The 15,841-nt window shown below is 33.5% G+C and overlaps 1 protein-coding gene and 1 pseudogene across 2 annotated transcripts; both read left to right on the top strand.

Annotated features, from left to right (window-relative positions):
• Nucleotides 1–2,912, top strand: part of LOC112832580 (olfactory receptor 6C3-like) — a 3,077-nt pseudogene extending 165 nt beyond the window's left edge.
• A 5,561-nt stretch (nt 2,913–8,473) lies between these two features.
• On the top strand, nt 8,474–13,807 carry LOC112832512 (olfactory receptor 6C3). Of its 2 annotated transcripts, XM_073881837.1 has the most exons (2): nt 8,474–8,500; nt 12,896–13,807. In XM_073881837.1, the coding sequence occupies exons 1-2, from the start codon at nt 8,474–8,476 to the stop codon at nt 13,805–13,807; spliced, it is 939 nt and encodes a 312-aa protein (XP_073737938.1). The 2 variants fall into 2 exon arrangements, with proteins under 2 accessions (XP_073737938.1, XP_025739038.1); XM_025883253.1 differs by lacking the exon at nt 8,474–8,500 and having other exon boundaries at nt 12,872–13,807.
• The last annotated feature ends 2,034 nt before the right edge of the window (nt 13,808–15,841 follow it).

The following is a 15,841-nucleotide window of genomic DNA, read 5'->3' as shown; positions in this document are numbered from 1 at the left end:
ACAGCCTAAGGAACCAGCAAGTCAAGCGAGCCTTCATGGACAGGGCAGGGAAGATTGTATTTTTCTCAAGCAAATGAAATGCTGAGGTGTCACGAATTAGACACTCACAATGCAGGGCAATTTAGAATATACAAACATGAAATTTGAGCAACTTCATATCACAGTAGCCTTCTTGCCATCTTTATTCATTCTTCCTTTCTAACAGTTTACAAACACATTTAATTTATTTCCCATTCAATTGAAATAACTTCATACGTCTTTCTGGTTCCCATCTTCTGAACCCTGTATTAGTTGCAACTTCTTGATCATTAATTGTTTTAATTTGTAAAGTTATACTTTGCATTTTGTTTAGGAAAGCAATTATCCCCCAGAATGGAGGATACACTGTAAATATTGATATGATATTTCCCTTACTCTATACAGAAAATATAATTTTGTGATTTTCATTGATCTTTGTCAGAAATCCCTTCACCATCTTGCAATTTCTCTAGGAAAAAAAAATTCTTTAAATGCCATATGATTTATTGAAAAATGTGAATGCTTTCATTTAAAAAACAAGAAACATTGCTCACTAAATAGGGTGTGTCCATATAATTTCTATTGGTTAAAAAAGCGTAGATATTTAACATTTATACTTTTGTAGGCATGGTGCTAAATACATCTCCATATTTCCAAATCCCGTTATGACTCACTAGGTATAGGTTTAGGCATAGGTGGATATACAAGTAAATGCATACATACATAATGTATACACATACTGCAGAAAGTAGTGTTGAAATAGTGTCTTAGGTATGTAGAATAAGTTCAATTTCTCTAATTCCATGGAATGTAAGCTCCACTTTCTGACTATGCTGAAATATTTATATATAGCTCCTTTCCTAATTTTGGAGTAGTTTGAAACTGGGCATGTGTCTAAATTATTTGATGCCTAAACAGTAAAATCATTTAAGTTTTGTAGAAAGTAAAAGCTTCATAACAGAGTAAAATTTTCCATTTCATATAAAATTAGAATTACACAGGTTAAAATTCTCTTCCATTCATTCTACTTAAGGTATTAAGGGCCTAAAGTATTTTGGAAAGATGTATGTGTATGTATGTGTGTGTGTGTGTGAGAGAGAGTAAATGAAAGAAGATTATGGATATGATAAAGTATTCTAAATAATATAAACCATTTTTTAGTAATAGAAATATACTATAATCCTAATTAGTTGCACTAATTAGTGCAACATTCCTAATGATTTCTATGCAATATATTCAACTGAGAAATATAGCACAAGAATTGTTGAGAAAAAAATAAAATAAGTAATAGAAAATTGAAAGGGACTCAAAGTGTAAGAGAAAACTTATGAATGGTTTCTCAATTTCATCCTATCTGAAGTATAATTTGTATGTGAAAGAAGGCAAATAGTTGACAAATTTAGGGTGTCTATAACCTCTCAACATATACTTCCCCACTGGTAAATCAGGTGTCAGATAGATCTGGCATATATAACATACCGTAGGGATGAAAATGAATCTATCAAGCACATAACATAATTAGTTATCAGTAAATAGTAGTGATTATTATTAATATTGATCTCTATATGTAACTGCAATAATTGTGAATAAGTACAAATTATATTTATAAAGTGGTGAGAACACCTAACTCGAGATCTACCCACCTGTATTTTTAAGGGCATAATACAGTATTGTTAACTGTAGGCAAAATGTAGTACAACAATGTTCTTCAATAATATTCATCTTCAACATCTTGAGAACTTATTCATCTTACAGAACTGAACTTTGTACCAGCTAACAGCAACTCCCCATTGCCCACCTTGTTCCATCCCAAGACAGCCACCATTCTACTCTCCATTTCCTTCCATGAGATAGACTTATTTTAACATCTCACATAAGTGGAATCATGCATTTTTTTTGTCCTTCCACTTGATTCACTTAGGGTAATGTCTTCCAGATTCATCAATGTTGTCTCATATCTTTAAAAGAAATAAAAATGGAAGAGAAAGAAATAAACAACCACACAATGATCAGAGTTTGTCCTGCTGAGCCTTTCTGATGATCCTGACTTCTGATTGTGATTTTACTCTTCCTATTTATCACATACATGTTATGTGGCAATGGAAACCTGATTAGCATCACCCTAACTTGGGTGGGCTTTCATCTACAGACATCTACATGTTTCTTAGCTAGACCTTCTCTTTATTAGAAATCTCATTTACAATTATATGTAGTCTTTGATTTCTGGGGTTAATTATCACCAGGGATAATATCATTTCCTACAACAGTTGTGCAGCCCAACTTTTCTTTATTTTCATGGGGGTATGAATTTCAAATTCTAATTGCCATGTCCTTTGATCATTATGTTGCCATTTGCAAGCCCCTTCATTATCCGACCATCATGAACAGGAAACTCCGTAACCTGTTTATGCTATGTGCATTGCTGGGCATGTTTCTGACCATTTTCCCACCCCTTATACTCCTCACCCAGCTAGATTACTGTGTTTCCAATGTCACTGAACACTTTGCATGTGGCTATCTTTCCTTTTTGCAACTGTCTCATTCAGATACATGGCTCCTATTAGTAATCGGCTTTTTCTTTGTTTTGGTTACTTTGCTATTTACTTTGGCATTGGTGATTTTGCCCTATGTATACATCACATCGCCTAGTGAGAGGAAAAAAAAAAAGTTTTTCTCTACTTGTTCTACTCACATGATTGCCATTGCTATTTTCATATATGCTAATTCTTCTGGAAAAAAAATCATTGACAAAAGTAGCTATTCTCAATAATTCTGTTGCCCTCATGCTAAACACTTTTATTTATATCCTAAGGGACCAGAAAGGACACAAGCCTTCAGATTTGGTCCTTGAAATACTGTTTCATACAAACAAATCAAAGTTTCGGATAATATGAATGAATGTTATCATGAAGATTCAATAAAAGAAAATGAAAATTAAACTAATTTGTACTATCTTCCTATATCCATGTCACAGCTACAGGAAATGCTGAGCTCATTTGCTAAACACTCTTGATAACATGGATGTGGCTGAGTTGTGTCTTCCTTTAAAACTATCTGTAAGTTCCATGTCCGTGATTTGATTGTGAATATAGAACCTGTAGTTATGGAAGATAAATAATTTTGCTGACTATTCTGATTAATCAAAATGTTCGATCAAAAACACTAATTCCAAAAGATATATGAAGCCCTGTGTTTTTTGCCACATTGTTCACAATAGCTAAGATATGGAAGCAATCCAAGTGTACATTGATAGATGAAAGGATAAAAATGTTGTGAGATATATATATATATATATAATGGAATATTACTCAACCATAAAAAAAGATAAGATCCTGCCATTAGCAACAATATGGATTGACCTAGAGGGTATTTTGCTAAATGAAATAAGTCAGACAGAGAAAGACAGATGCCATATGATTTCACTTATATTTGGAATCTCAAAAACAAAACAAAGCAATGAATAAACAAACAAACAAAATACAAACAGATCCACAAATACAGAGAACAAACTGATGGTTGCCAGAAGGAAGGGGTGGGGAGATGGGCAAAATGTGTGAAGGGGAGTGGAATGTACAGATTTTCAATTATGGAAGAAATAAGTCACATGAATAGAAGGTACAGCATAAGGAATATAGTCAATGCTATTGTAATAGCTCTGGATGGTGACAGATGGTAACTGCACTTGCAGTGAGCACAGCATAATGTATGGACATCTTGAAATGCTATGTTCTACAACTGAAACTAATGTAACACTATGTGTCAACTAAACTTCAGTAAAAAACGTTTTACACTGTAATGACTTAAAGTTAATACTGTTTCAATCAATTTATTTTAAATATCTCTTTTCTCATATTGATATAAAATTATTTTTCCTTTTAATAGTTACTTGAATCATGAAATAAATATCTATAGCACCATTGTTTTTGCATACTATCTGTAGTGTCTGTCCAGTTCTTCCCATTCAGTTAATAAACTTGGGTGCATATGTTACCACTTACAAACTATTTGAAGGTCATGTATCCTATGTTTTCTAGATATGAAGTCATGTGTTATGTCTTGTTGTATAAACTCTTCTTATTTTCTGCATTATTTTTTATAAAAATATATAACATAAAGATTTTAAATATTTTATTTACTTATTTATTTATTTTAGAGACAGAGAGAGAGAGGGCACATGAGGGTGAGGGGAGGTGTAGAGGGAGAGGGACAAGCAGACTCTGCTCTAGGCACGGAGCCTGACACAGGGCTTGATCTCACGACTTTGAGATCATGACCTAAGCCGAAATCAAGAGTTGGCCACTTAACCGACTGAGCCACCCAGGCTTCCCAAGGCAGCCACTAACTCTTATGCCACCTAAAAGTTTGATAAGAATTTCATAAATAGTAACTCTTATATAGAGAGCATACATTTTGTGTCACATGCAAAACAAGGTATGTTCTATACCATATCATAATTAACCTTAAAGATATATGACAAATTAGACATGATTATCCCTTTTTACCAATGTGTAAATTGATGCTTAGAAATGTTGAATGATTTAGCTAAGGTCTTGAGCTATAACAGCCAATATAATAGCCTAATTTGAAAAACAAAACAAAACAAAGAAAAACTTGTGCTTGCTCTCTTTTATTTATTTATTTTTATTTATTTTATTAACATATAATGTATCATTTGTTTCAGGGGTACAGATCTGTGATTCATCAGTCTTACACAATTCACAGTGCTCACCATAGTACATACTCTCCCCAATGTCCATCACCAGCCACCCCATCCCTCCCACCTCCCTCCACTCCAGCAACCCTCAGTTTGAGAGTCTCTTATGATTTGTCTCCCTCTCCAGTTTTGTCTTGTTTCATTTTCCCCTCCCTTCCCCTATGATCCTCTGTCTTGTTTCTCAAATTCTTCATATCAGTGAGATCATATGATACTTGTCTTTCTCTGATTAACTTATTTTGCTTAGCATAATACCCTCTAGTTCCAGCCACATCATTGAAAATGGCAAGATTTTATTTTTTGATGGCTGCATAATATTCCATTATATATATATATGTATATATATATATATACATATATATATATATATACACATACCACATCTTCTCTATCCATTCATCAGTTGATGGATATCTAGGCTCTTTCCATAGTTTGGCTATTGTGGACATTGCTGCTATAAACATTGGAGCGCAGGTGCCCCTTTGGATCACTACCTTTGTATCTTTGGGGTAAATACCTAGTAGTGCAATTGTTGGGTCATAGGGTAGCTGTATTAACTTTTTGAGAAACCTCCATACTGTTTTCCAGAGTGGCTGCACCAGCTTGCATTCCCACCAACAGTATAGGAGGGTTCTCCTTTCTGAGCATCCTCACCATCTGTCATTTCCTGACTTATTAATTTTAGCCATTCTGACGGGTGTGAGGTGGTATCTCATTGTGGTTTTGATTTGGATTTCCCTGATGCCGAGCGATGTTGAGCATTTTTTCATTGTCTGTTGGCCATTTGGATGTCTTCTTTGCAGAAATGTCTGTTCATGTCTTCTCCCCATTTCTTGATTGGATCATTTGTTCTTTGGGTGTTGAGTTTGATTAGTTCTTTACAGATTTTGGATACTAGCCCTTTATCTGATATGTCATTTGCAAATATCTTCTCCCATTCTGTCAGTTGTCTTTTGGTTTTGTCGTCTGTTTCCTTTGCTGTGCAAAGCTTTTTATCTTGATGAAGTCCCAATAGTTCATTTTTGCCCTTGCTTCCCTTGCCTTTGGCGATGTTTCTAGGAAGAGGTTGCTGCGGCTGAGGTCAAAAATATGTTCGAAACTCTGTAAGGACTTGCAAATTTTGCATAGCTTTTACTATAATAAGAACAATTTTACTGGTGTTTTTACTCATCTTATCTGCACATAGTTATATTATTATAGTCTAGTCAAGAAGGGTACTAACTCTTAATATAATACTTGGCATATAAATTAGAACTTTAATCAATCAAACAAGAAACTCTTCAACTGCTATTGCTGGTGAGCAATAGAGTAAACAGGAAAAACAGTATTATGTGTAATGTCTAACAGTATTATGGTACCAAAATTTTCTCACTAGGAGGCAGATTAATAATAATGGAATCAAGGAACGGACTTAGTACAATGTGGTAGATTACCAGTTTAAAAAAATGTCATGGTGTAGAGATGCATTTAGTCAAGATCTACATTAGGAATTAAGATATTTGCTTGCTCATCTCTGTCTGAAAAATAATGTCAAGGAAAACAAACTTCACACTTGGTGTGGTTGTTTCCTTGTTGGAGTTTTTCTTTTCATGTCACACTGGACACTGCCCACAGGATTTCCTTATGTCAATGTTTTATATGTTAGTAGTTTATGTATATTCCTATTCTGACAATTTTGATTCACTGAATTAATCCCCTTGAGTGAGTGGCAGAGAGAATAGACATAGTATTAAGTACTTGTACAAGTTAAATCTGTGTAGAAACCATGCCAAAGAATTTTAAAACACTTTCTGATATTTTTCTCTCTTTTATATATTTGGTTCTTTCTTACTCTCTACAGTTAAATAACTATATTCCCCATGGGAAAAAAATGGGATAGATAAGACAAAATGTCAATAATAGAAAATATACTTGTTCAATGGCAAAGGAAGGCTATCAGAAATGCTGGCTCCTCTAGATGACAACTATAGAATTTGCTAATATTTTACTATTCCAGCCATTCTGTGTTTGCAAACCTCTATGAAAAGCAGAATTAAGTCAGGTATATAGACGGTAGTGAAAGTCTCTCAAACCTTATCATTGGTTCATTATTTAGCTCGACTTTTAATCAGATTAAATGGAATGTATTGGCGTTATAATTTGCAACTGTTTATATCAAAAAGTATAAAAATAGGATAGTATTTTTTTATTATTTCAATGTAGCCATTTGCAGTTAAAGACAGGAAGTGACTATGTCTCTATCTGTGTGTTTCCAATAGGCTATGTGGTATTCTGTTTAAGAGAACAGACTTTAATTTCACATTATATTTGATACTTGCTAGCTTTATGAATTTATGTAAGGTACATAGCCACTCTGAGCCTCAGTTCTTCATTTGGAAGCAAAGATAAGGTCTACTAACTCTGTTATAAAAACTAAATGAGATAAATAAAAAGTCCTTAAATATTACTGAAATAATAATGGTTTTGTTAAACCACAACAACAGTGAACATCCTTCCCAAAGTTAGGAATTAATACCAACTAAAAGAAAAGTAACATAAATAAAACAGCTATTCGTTTGTCCAAGTAAGTGCCACATAAATTATAGAGCATGAGGTTTTGACAGTTGATATTCAGCATAAACCCCTACATATATGTGTGTTACTATTTCTGAAAATACTATTAAATGTGATTTGGTGATCTCCTTTTTCCTTGATTTCTTTCTATATGCAATTGTATGAATTTCAAAAAACTAAATCTGCTCATCTTCATTGAAATGAAGAAATATAAAAAATTCAGATTGATTCAGGTAAATAGTCATCTAAAATAATTATGAAGAAGAGTAAAAGACAATTCCAAAGGAAAAAAAAAAAAACAATTCTCCAACCACTCAGTGGGACCAACCTTGGAGATTTTGTTTCATTCAGGCAGAGGGAAAGTTTCACACAAGCTCTAGTTAATTTGTCAAGAATGAATAAGCAGGGCCTGAAGTGTATTTCAATGCAATTATGAAGCTGAGCTAGATGTTGCCCATAACATTAATTAAATTCTTTTCCTTTTCTCTAATATATTAAGTTAAGCATGAGTAACTTTACTAAACATTTTAATAAAGGAAAAAGAAACAGGGTAACATGATCAGAAAAGCAAATTGCTTTGGAGATACTCTCTGAACATATTTTTTAAATGACTTTTAATAAGGTTTAACTAAAGAATAACTAAATCAGTAAATAAATAAGATTAAAAAACTAGACTTTCAAAATCAATGCATTACTAAGGGAGACTTCTACCCAGCAAAACAGATATCATTATTTTAATTTTTTTTAATTTAAAACACCTGAAATGAAGTGGAACAGTCAAAAGGTCCCCTCTCAGATTGTCAAAGGAACAGAGTCTATGTACTTTTTTAAATAGAGCCCTTTTTGTAACCTCGAGCATCAATGAAATTTCCAATGACTAGTTTATCAGAAGATCACTGTTAATATTTACTTGATAGTAAAGATTTTAGAAGGATAGGACATCAACATGTTTTAAAAACAAAAGCCCTGAAGATGTTTTCTGGCCTTCTTATTAAGCCACTGTTCAGTATTATTTTTTAATTTCAATTTTAAACGACTCAGTGAATCTGTCTCAGGAATCCTTAGAAGGCAAGTCAGAATTAATTGTTTGAAAGGAGTGGAAGGAAATGTGTATCTTAGTAGCATAAGCCATTACACTGAACTGGAATAAATATAATTAAATATATATTTAGTTGGTGAGATAGCCAAATGAAGAATTATTCCAAGATCTTAAATGCTGTAATTGAACGGTACATCTAAGTGGAATTTAATCTAAGGACAAAAAGAGTAGCTTAAAAATTTTTAAATTGTTCCTAGGTAGGAATATCATGGATGGTATTGCTGTCACTGTTATTCTAATGCTGTTGTATGTGCAGTGTGAGGAAAAGAAGCAAATGAAGATTAATGCTATATTACAATCTTATCTAATTTTATTCATAATCAGGGCTCTCATCATGAGATAAAGAAAATATAAATGTATAAAAGGTAAAAGGGGTTTCATAAAAATATTGTAGTCCTAAATTTGATGATACATTGAAACTGCACTCATAGACATTTTACTTGAAAAAAATATATATATGTTTGCTGGTCCTGTCCACTGAAATTACCTAGAAAGGGTGATCAAACTCATAGTATTTATCACAGCTAGTTCCCAGTTTCTTACCTTGATTCACCATTTCCTAACCAATATAAGAAGGCCTCTTTGGAGAAATGACTCAGTCCAGTTCTAATACAGAAAAGTGTAGCATGAGCCTGGAAAACCTTGTCCTACAAGATGGGAAGGAAACAAGAGGAAAAGTGTACAGTCCGAGAGAGAAGGGTCTCACCCAGGGCTAAAGCACTCCAAAGAGAGAATGATGCCAATTTCAATCTCTTTTGAAATATTTATGTCAATCACAAATGTGACGTACAACAAATATATAATTTATAGAGCGATGTATTCCTAAAGATACCAACAAAAATATACTAGAGAACCAACTCTGACTACTGAATAAAAATAAAGTAGGACTTCATCTGCGCTTTTTCGTATAAACTGTAACAATGAATAAGCAAATGGTAAATGACAGATTAAGAACATAACCATTTTGCTGCACGTAATCAATTAAAGGATCCAGCCATTGATCAACAATGGTTGAGAAGAATAAAAATAGAAGACAACTAAACATGTATCTCCTGTTGAAAGTTGCAAAAAAATTCCCAAACTTAAATTTTTGCAAAAAAAGTTCCCAAACCTAAACGTGGATTAAGCCTCTAAATCTAAACAACAATTACAGGAAATCATGGGAATAAGCATGCAGTCAAGTGAACATTACTGCACATGTGCCCTCCATGAATATAAGAGAGTTTCTTGTTGTCTATTAATTGGGCTTTTAGGGTAAAAACATGACACCATTTCATTCTTGCAACAAAACTGATCTACAAGACTACCATATTATATACTTAAAATTGCTGAGAGGGTAAATCTTAAATGTTCTCACCACAAAAAAGAAAGCGTAAATATATAAGTGATAGATGTGTTAACTAACCCTATCATGGTAATCATTTCACAATACACAAGTGTATAAAATCAATCTGTACTCATACCCCAATGATGTTGTATCTCTTCAAACTTACACAATGTTATATGTCAATTATATCTCAATAAAGCTGAAAAAATATAAATGAAGTGGACAAGGGTATCACTCCCTATAATATAGAACCACATCAATCAAACGTTCCTCTACTGAGTGCTCCTTTACTAGGTTAAACAAACACAGTATATACTGTCATAAATTTGAGTTTCTTCCATTTTTCTCCCCACTCTATTCTAATTCCCCTCTTCCAGTAAGTAATTTCCAAAAAATCTTGCATTCCAATTGTGATTTACTTCTGTTTTGGTAACTATGTCATTATCTGATTATACAAACTGACAATTGTATTTTTTATGTTAACTGTATGTCTTGTTATTTTATTTAGATATATTACACTTATTTAATATTAACTAGTTATGATATAATATGTATTATTAGTTTATATAATTATATAACAAATATTAGTTTATATAATTATATAACAAATTATATAACAAAATTATATATTTTGTTATATAATTTTATATATTATATATATAATTATATATAATATAATTATATAACAAAATTATATAACAAAAGCCTTATTTTAACTGAGTACATGTAATATAATTTTTATTATCAAAATATTTGGGAAACATAAAGAATGATATTAAAAAATAATAATTCACTATCCAGAATTTCAAATAAACAAAATATTAGTATTTGGTGATATTTCTCATTAGAATATTAAAGATATGACAAATAAATATAAAGGTCAAGTTGAAAAATAAGATGGGCAAATTACACTGCAATTAAATATTGCTATTTGTAATGAGGGTTAAATGAACATGTGTATTGGTATTTTTTAAAAATGTGACCACAATATGTGCTTTGTAATAGTTATTATTTAACTTAGAATTATGAAATAACCTTGCTTCTCAATGCTTCAACACCAACAAAGCTTAAGGATAAATAACAAAAAGGATATATTTAGAAAAACTTATATTTCCAGATGATTAAATATAGATTGTGAGTTTATTTTTATAAGAAAGTAGGTTTCACAATAGTTTTTTGTTACTCATAAAATATTAAGGAATTATGATTAATAGAAGTAATCATCTTGTAGAAGTCAACATTTTAGGTCCTCTGTGGGATACAAAGGTGAACACAACCATTCTCAAGGGAGATTCACTATAGAGAAGAGTTAAAAGGCTACTGAGAAATGCAAGGATGGCTTCCAGAACTCCCTCATGGTCCATAATATAGCACAGATAGGGCCTCGACTTGGCCTTGTTCCCAGGAGATCAATGAACAACTTTCTTTTGAGGTCAAAACAAGTAAACTTGGAAATTTTGAGCTATAAGTCCAAGCAGAGGAAGGCCAATCTAGTTTAAGTATCTGCACTCATACCCCAATGATGTTATATCCCTCTCAGTGCTCTCTTTAAATAGTGCTTTCTTAAATTTTTAGATCAACATTATCAAATAAGACTATCGTATTATTTCCACATTTTTTAAGGTTTCTGGCACTTCATTTTTATTTCCTGAACTGTTTTCCTTTGAGCCATCAAAGGAAATCTAATCTAATCAAATAGAATTTGATTAGAGTGAACTTTGCTGGAGCCTGGCAGAGAAGCAATGATTTGCATTCTATTCTTCACAGCACAAATTTGCTTAAAATATAAACGATGTAACTGTCATAAATTTTACAATCAAAATCTACAGCACAGGATATCCAGCACAGCTGGGAATTACCTGAATATGTCAGTACGAATAGACAACCTTTTCCTGTATGTTTTTGAAATGTCTTTATGGATCACTATTCTCATATAAAAGATAAGTGTGAGGCAGAATTACAAGAGAATCAAATTTTTTTCATAAAGCTAATAGCTCAGAAAGAAGAATGTTCAAATGGAAAATGCACTGGACAAAAATCTGGGTGACAGAGCTGCTAACATCCGAGGCAAGTAGTTACTTTCCCAATTTGTGCTTCAGTGTAAAATAAAAAAAAAGATGCATGTCCCTTTAAGCTCAAAAATAAAATATTTTTTGTATGTACATTTCTAGCAAGTCACAGAAGATATCAAACATTAATGATTTTGATGGAATTACAAGAAAAAACAACAAGCGAGTAAGTGAATATATTCTCTATTTAAAAAATAATAAGGCTAGGGGCGCCTGGGTGGCTCAGTTGGTTAAGTGACTGCCTTGGGCTCAGGTCATGTCCTGGAGTCTCGGGATCGAGTCCCACATCGGGCTCCCTGCTCAGCAGGGAGTCTGCTTCTCCCTCTGACCCTCTTCCCTCTCGTGCTCTCTATCTCTCATTCTCTCCCTCTCTCAAATAAATAAATAAAATCTTAAAAAAATAAAAATAAAAAATAATAAGGCTATTAACTCTTTTATACAGTAAATATGTACATAATATACTATTATATAATATGTACATAACATTCTCATACTATCTTGAAACTTACACCCCAAAATATTAATGTATAAAATAAAATTAATAATTAAAATAAACAATTGATAATATATTTGCTAAGAAAATCATTAATTGATTTCTTGTGTCATAAGATGTATAAAAGTTGTTACTTTAGCTTTCTTTCACTTTTACCTTGTGATGGAATTAAAAGCATTCATTTCTGTTTTTAGGTGGTGGTATACCTAGTAAATGCTTAACAAAAGAAAGAAAAAGGCATATTTAAAAAATTTTTCAAACATTATGTAATGATTTACATAAGTTGGACAAAGCAAGAAGTACTGATTTTATCATTTCTCAATAATGTGAGTTATTATATGAAGATTAACAAACTTTTCCTGCTACATTTCAAATAAGAAAACTGGTAAATAAAGCAAAGCTCATAAATATGTATTACAACCAAAGGCAAACAAAAGGATCAAAAGAAAATAAGATCAGCATGGACTATAGAATATATTTTACAATTGTATCAATGATGGTGATATTGATTATCATGAATTACACCTTTCATGTCCTCCCTTTAATTCTCTTGCCACCTAAATACCTTTAAAGAAGAAAAGGAGAGAGAGAGAGAGAAATGACCCACACAGCGATCACAGAGTTTGTGCTGCTAGGGCTCTCTGATGATCCTGGTCTTCAGACTGTGATGTCCCTATTCTTATTTATCACATACTTAGTAAGTGTCACTGGAAACCTGACGATCATCACCCTAACCTTGGTGGACCCTCATCTGCAGACACCAATGTATTTCTTCCTCCGAAACTTCTCTTTCTTAGAAATCTCATTTACAACTGTGTGTATTCCTAGATTTCTGGGGGCAATTATCACCAGGGATAAGACTATTTCCTACAACAACTGTGCAGCCCAACTCTTTTTCTTTATTTTCATGGGGGTGACAGAATTTTACATTCTAACTACCATGTCTTACGACCGCTACGTTGCCATCTGCAAGCCCCTTCATTACACCACCATCATGAACAGGAAACTCTGCACCCTGCTTGTGCTCTGTGCGTGGCTGGGCGGGTTCCTGACCATTTTCCCACCCCTTATGCTTCTACTCCAGCTGGATTACTGTGCTTCCAATGTCATCGATCACTTTGCATGTGACTACTTTCCCCTTCTACAACTGTCGTGTTCAGATACATGGCTCCTAGAAGTAATTGGCTTTTACTTTGCTTTGGTTGCTTTGCTATTCACCTTGGCATTGGTGATTTTATCTTATGTGTATATTATCAGAACGATTTTGAGAATCCCATCTGCCTGTCAGAGAAAAAAGGCTTTCTCCACATGTTCCTCTCATATGATAGTCATTTCCATTTCTTATGGAAGCTGTATATTTATGTATGCTAATCCCTCTGCAAAAGAAAAGGCATCATTGACAAAAGGAGTAGCTATTCTCAATACTTCTGTTGCCCCCATGCTCAACCCCTTCATTTACACTCTGAGAAACCAGCAAGTAAAACAAGCCTTCAAAGATGTGGTCCATAAAGTAGTATTTTCTTCAAGTAAATGAAAGATTTCTTCTGGGGGGGGGGGGGGGGACACTGTAAAGAGTAACTAGGTAAAATCCTGAAATTCCTAAATATCTCTATCAGTATGCTTCTTCCTATAGTCTCTTATATGCCACATTATAGTTAATTAAATATTTTCCCAGCTCATTTCTTCCACTTCTATACCCTAGTTTCTCCAATGCATTGTTAATTGACTTATTTTAAAATATGGTAAACTTTATTTCTCCTACAAAATTTTGTGGAAATGAAATGTATTTCTATAAGACATACTCTACAGCACAATGTAGAAAATAGTTTTAATTCTGTTAATAAATTCCTTAAACGGTACATATAATACCACATCATACTTCAAATGTAGTTTGAAAATTAGTGTGTGATTTCTTGTGTATTTTCAAGGTGTTCATTGGTGATCTCTTAACATTTAAAAAAACTAGAGTTCCTATATTAATATAGGAATTATATGAAATTCAGTTCTTAGAAATAATAAGTAGTTGCAATTTGCACTTTAAATGTAGAGCTTTATATTTTGTGAAATTTAGTGCATATTACAAGGTAAATAGTGGTCATGATATTGAGTAGCACTCTTTATAGAATTTCCATGTTCCCTATCATTTTTTAAAAAATATTTATACTTATTAAAGATTTGAAACAAAAACAATAAAACATGCCACTTTCCTGATTCATTGAGCATCTTATGACAGTTATTTTGAATAATTTGTCAGATGTGCCTAAATTTCTCTAGAGTCTGCTAATGATGATTTTGTTTCTTGATTGGACCATTTTTGTCTGTTTCTTCATGTTCCTTGTACCTTTGTGTTGATACGTACATACTTGAAAAAACAACCATCTCTCACAGTCTTGCAAACCTGGGTTTGTGCCGAGGAAGACCATCACCAATCAGTCCAACTTCAGTCCGTAAAATTCTGGGGGCCTCTCAAACCTTTTCCAAGGATGTGTCTTCTCAGACTTCCATGCGGATATTCCCAATTAGCAGATTTTGCCCACTTTCTTATTTTGATGACGTTTGTGATCTCTTCCTCGCTCTGTTTCTGTCTGTGTGAACTCAGGTCCTTGAGGTAACATCTTGCCATCCAGATCCTTCTTGTTCTCAGCAGCCCACAATCACCTGGAAGATGTCAAGTGCCCTAAGTTAACAATTTTTGTTTATCTTACCTGCACTATTCTTTCCGCAACGCTCTTCCTTACTTTATATAGATCTGACTTTGTGAACTACATTATTTTCCTTCTTTTTAAAGCATTGCCTTTAACAATTCCTTCAAGCCTTGATACTGACAACACACACGTTTAATCTCTGTCTGTCCAAAGAATTCTTTATTTCCTCCAGGATTGTTTTTGTTGCTGGTGATGGTGGTGTTTGGTTTTTTGTTTGTTTCCTCGGGTTTTTTTGGATTGTAACTGTGCTTATCTTTCCCTTCTGTTCTTGTATTCCATCTACTTTATCCACTGAAGCCCTTGTCATATTAATCATAGTTGTTTCAAATATCCAGTCTTATCATTCTAACACCTCTGCCATGTCTGGTTCTAAATCATTCTCTGCCTCTTCAAAAACAATTTTTTGCCTTTGTTTTGCTTGTACTGTTTTCTTGACACCCAGACAGGATGCACTGGGTAAAAAGAACCAGAGCACGTACACCTTTAGAAATGGGACGGTCAGGCATAGGGAGAGGGAAGCACTCTATAGTCCTATGGTTAGGGCTCAGTCTCTTAGTGAGCCTAGGCCTCTGGGCTGTGAACTTCATATATGTTTCTCAGTTTTTTCTCCCCACTTAAGTAGAACAGGAAGGTTAGAGTGGGCTGGAGTTGGGTATTTCCCTTCTCCCACATGGAAGGCTAGAGGATAGTGGAGCTGGGTATTGCCTTGTCTGGGGTCAGTTAAGCTCTCTAGTGTCCCAGCAGGTTAGGCTCTGGTCAGCTATATTTCTGTGAGGGCTGGCTCTCTTAAGAACACACCACTCTCATGGATTTCAAAATGGTCCCTTTCCTCTTCCCCTGAAGCACACGGTGATTTTTCTGAC

Source organism: Callorhinus ursinus, unplaced genomic scaffold, assembly GCF_003265705.2.
Source record: "Callorhinus ursinus isolate GAN/ISIS: 27379988/994484 unplaced genomic scaffold, GSC_fseal_2.0 scaffold44, whole genome shotgun sequence".
NCBI classification, from domain to species: Eukaryota; Metazoa; Chordata; class Mammalia; order Carnivora; family Otariidae; genus Callorhinus; species Callorhinus ursinus.
The sequence above is the reverse complement of the archived record's forward strand: the minus strand, read 5'-3'. Positions and strand labels throughout refer to the sequence as shown.

Bases quoted from the DNA above. Each gene is read 5' to 3' on its own strand.
- LOC112832512 (XM_073881837.1), top strand. From the start codon at position 8,474: ATGAAGAATTATTCCAAGATCTTAAAT. The intron at 8,501-12,895 runs GCTGTAATTGAA...GCGATCACAGAG, and splicing joins ATTATTCCAAGATCTTAAAT to TTTGTGCTGCTAGGGCTCTC.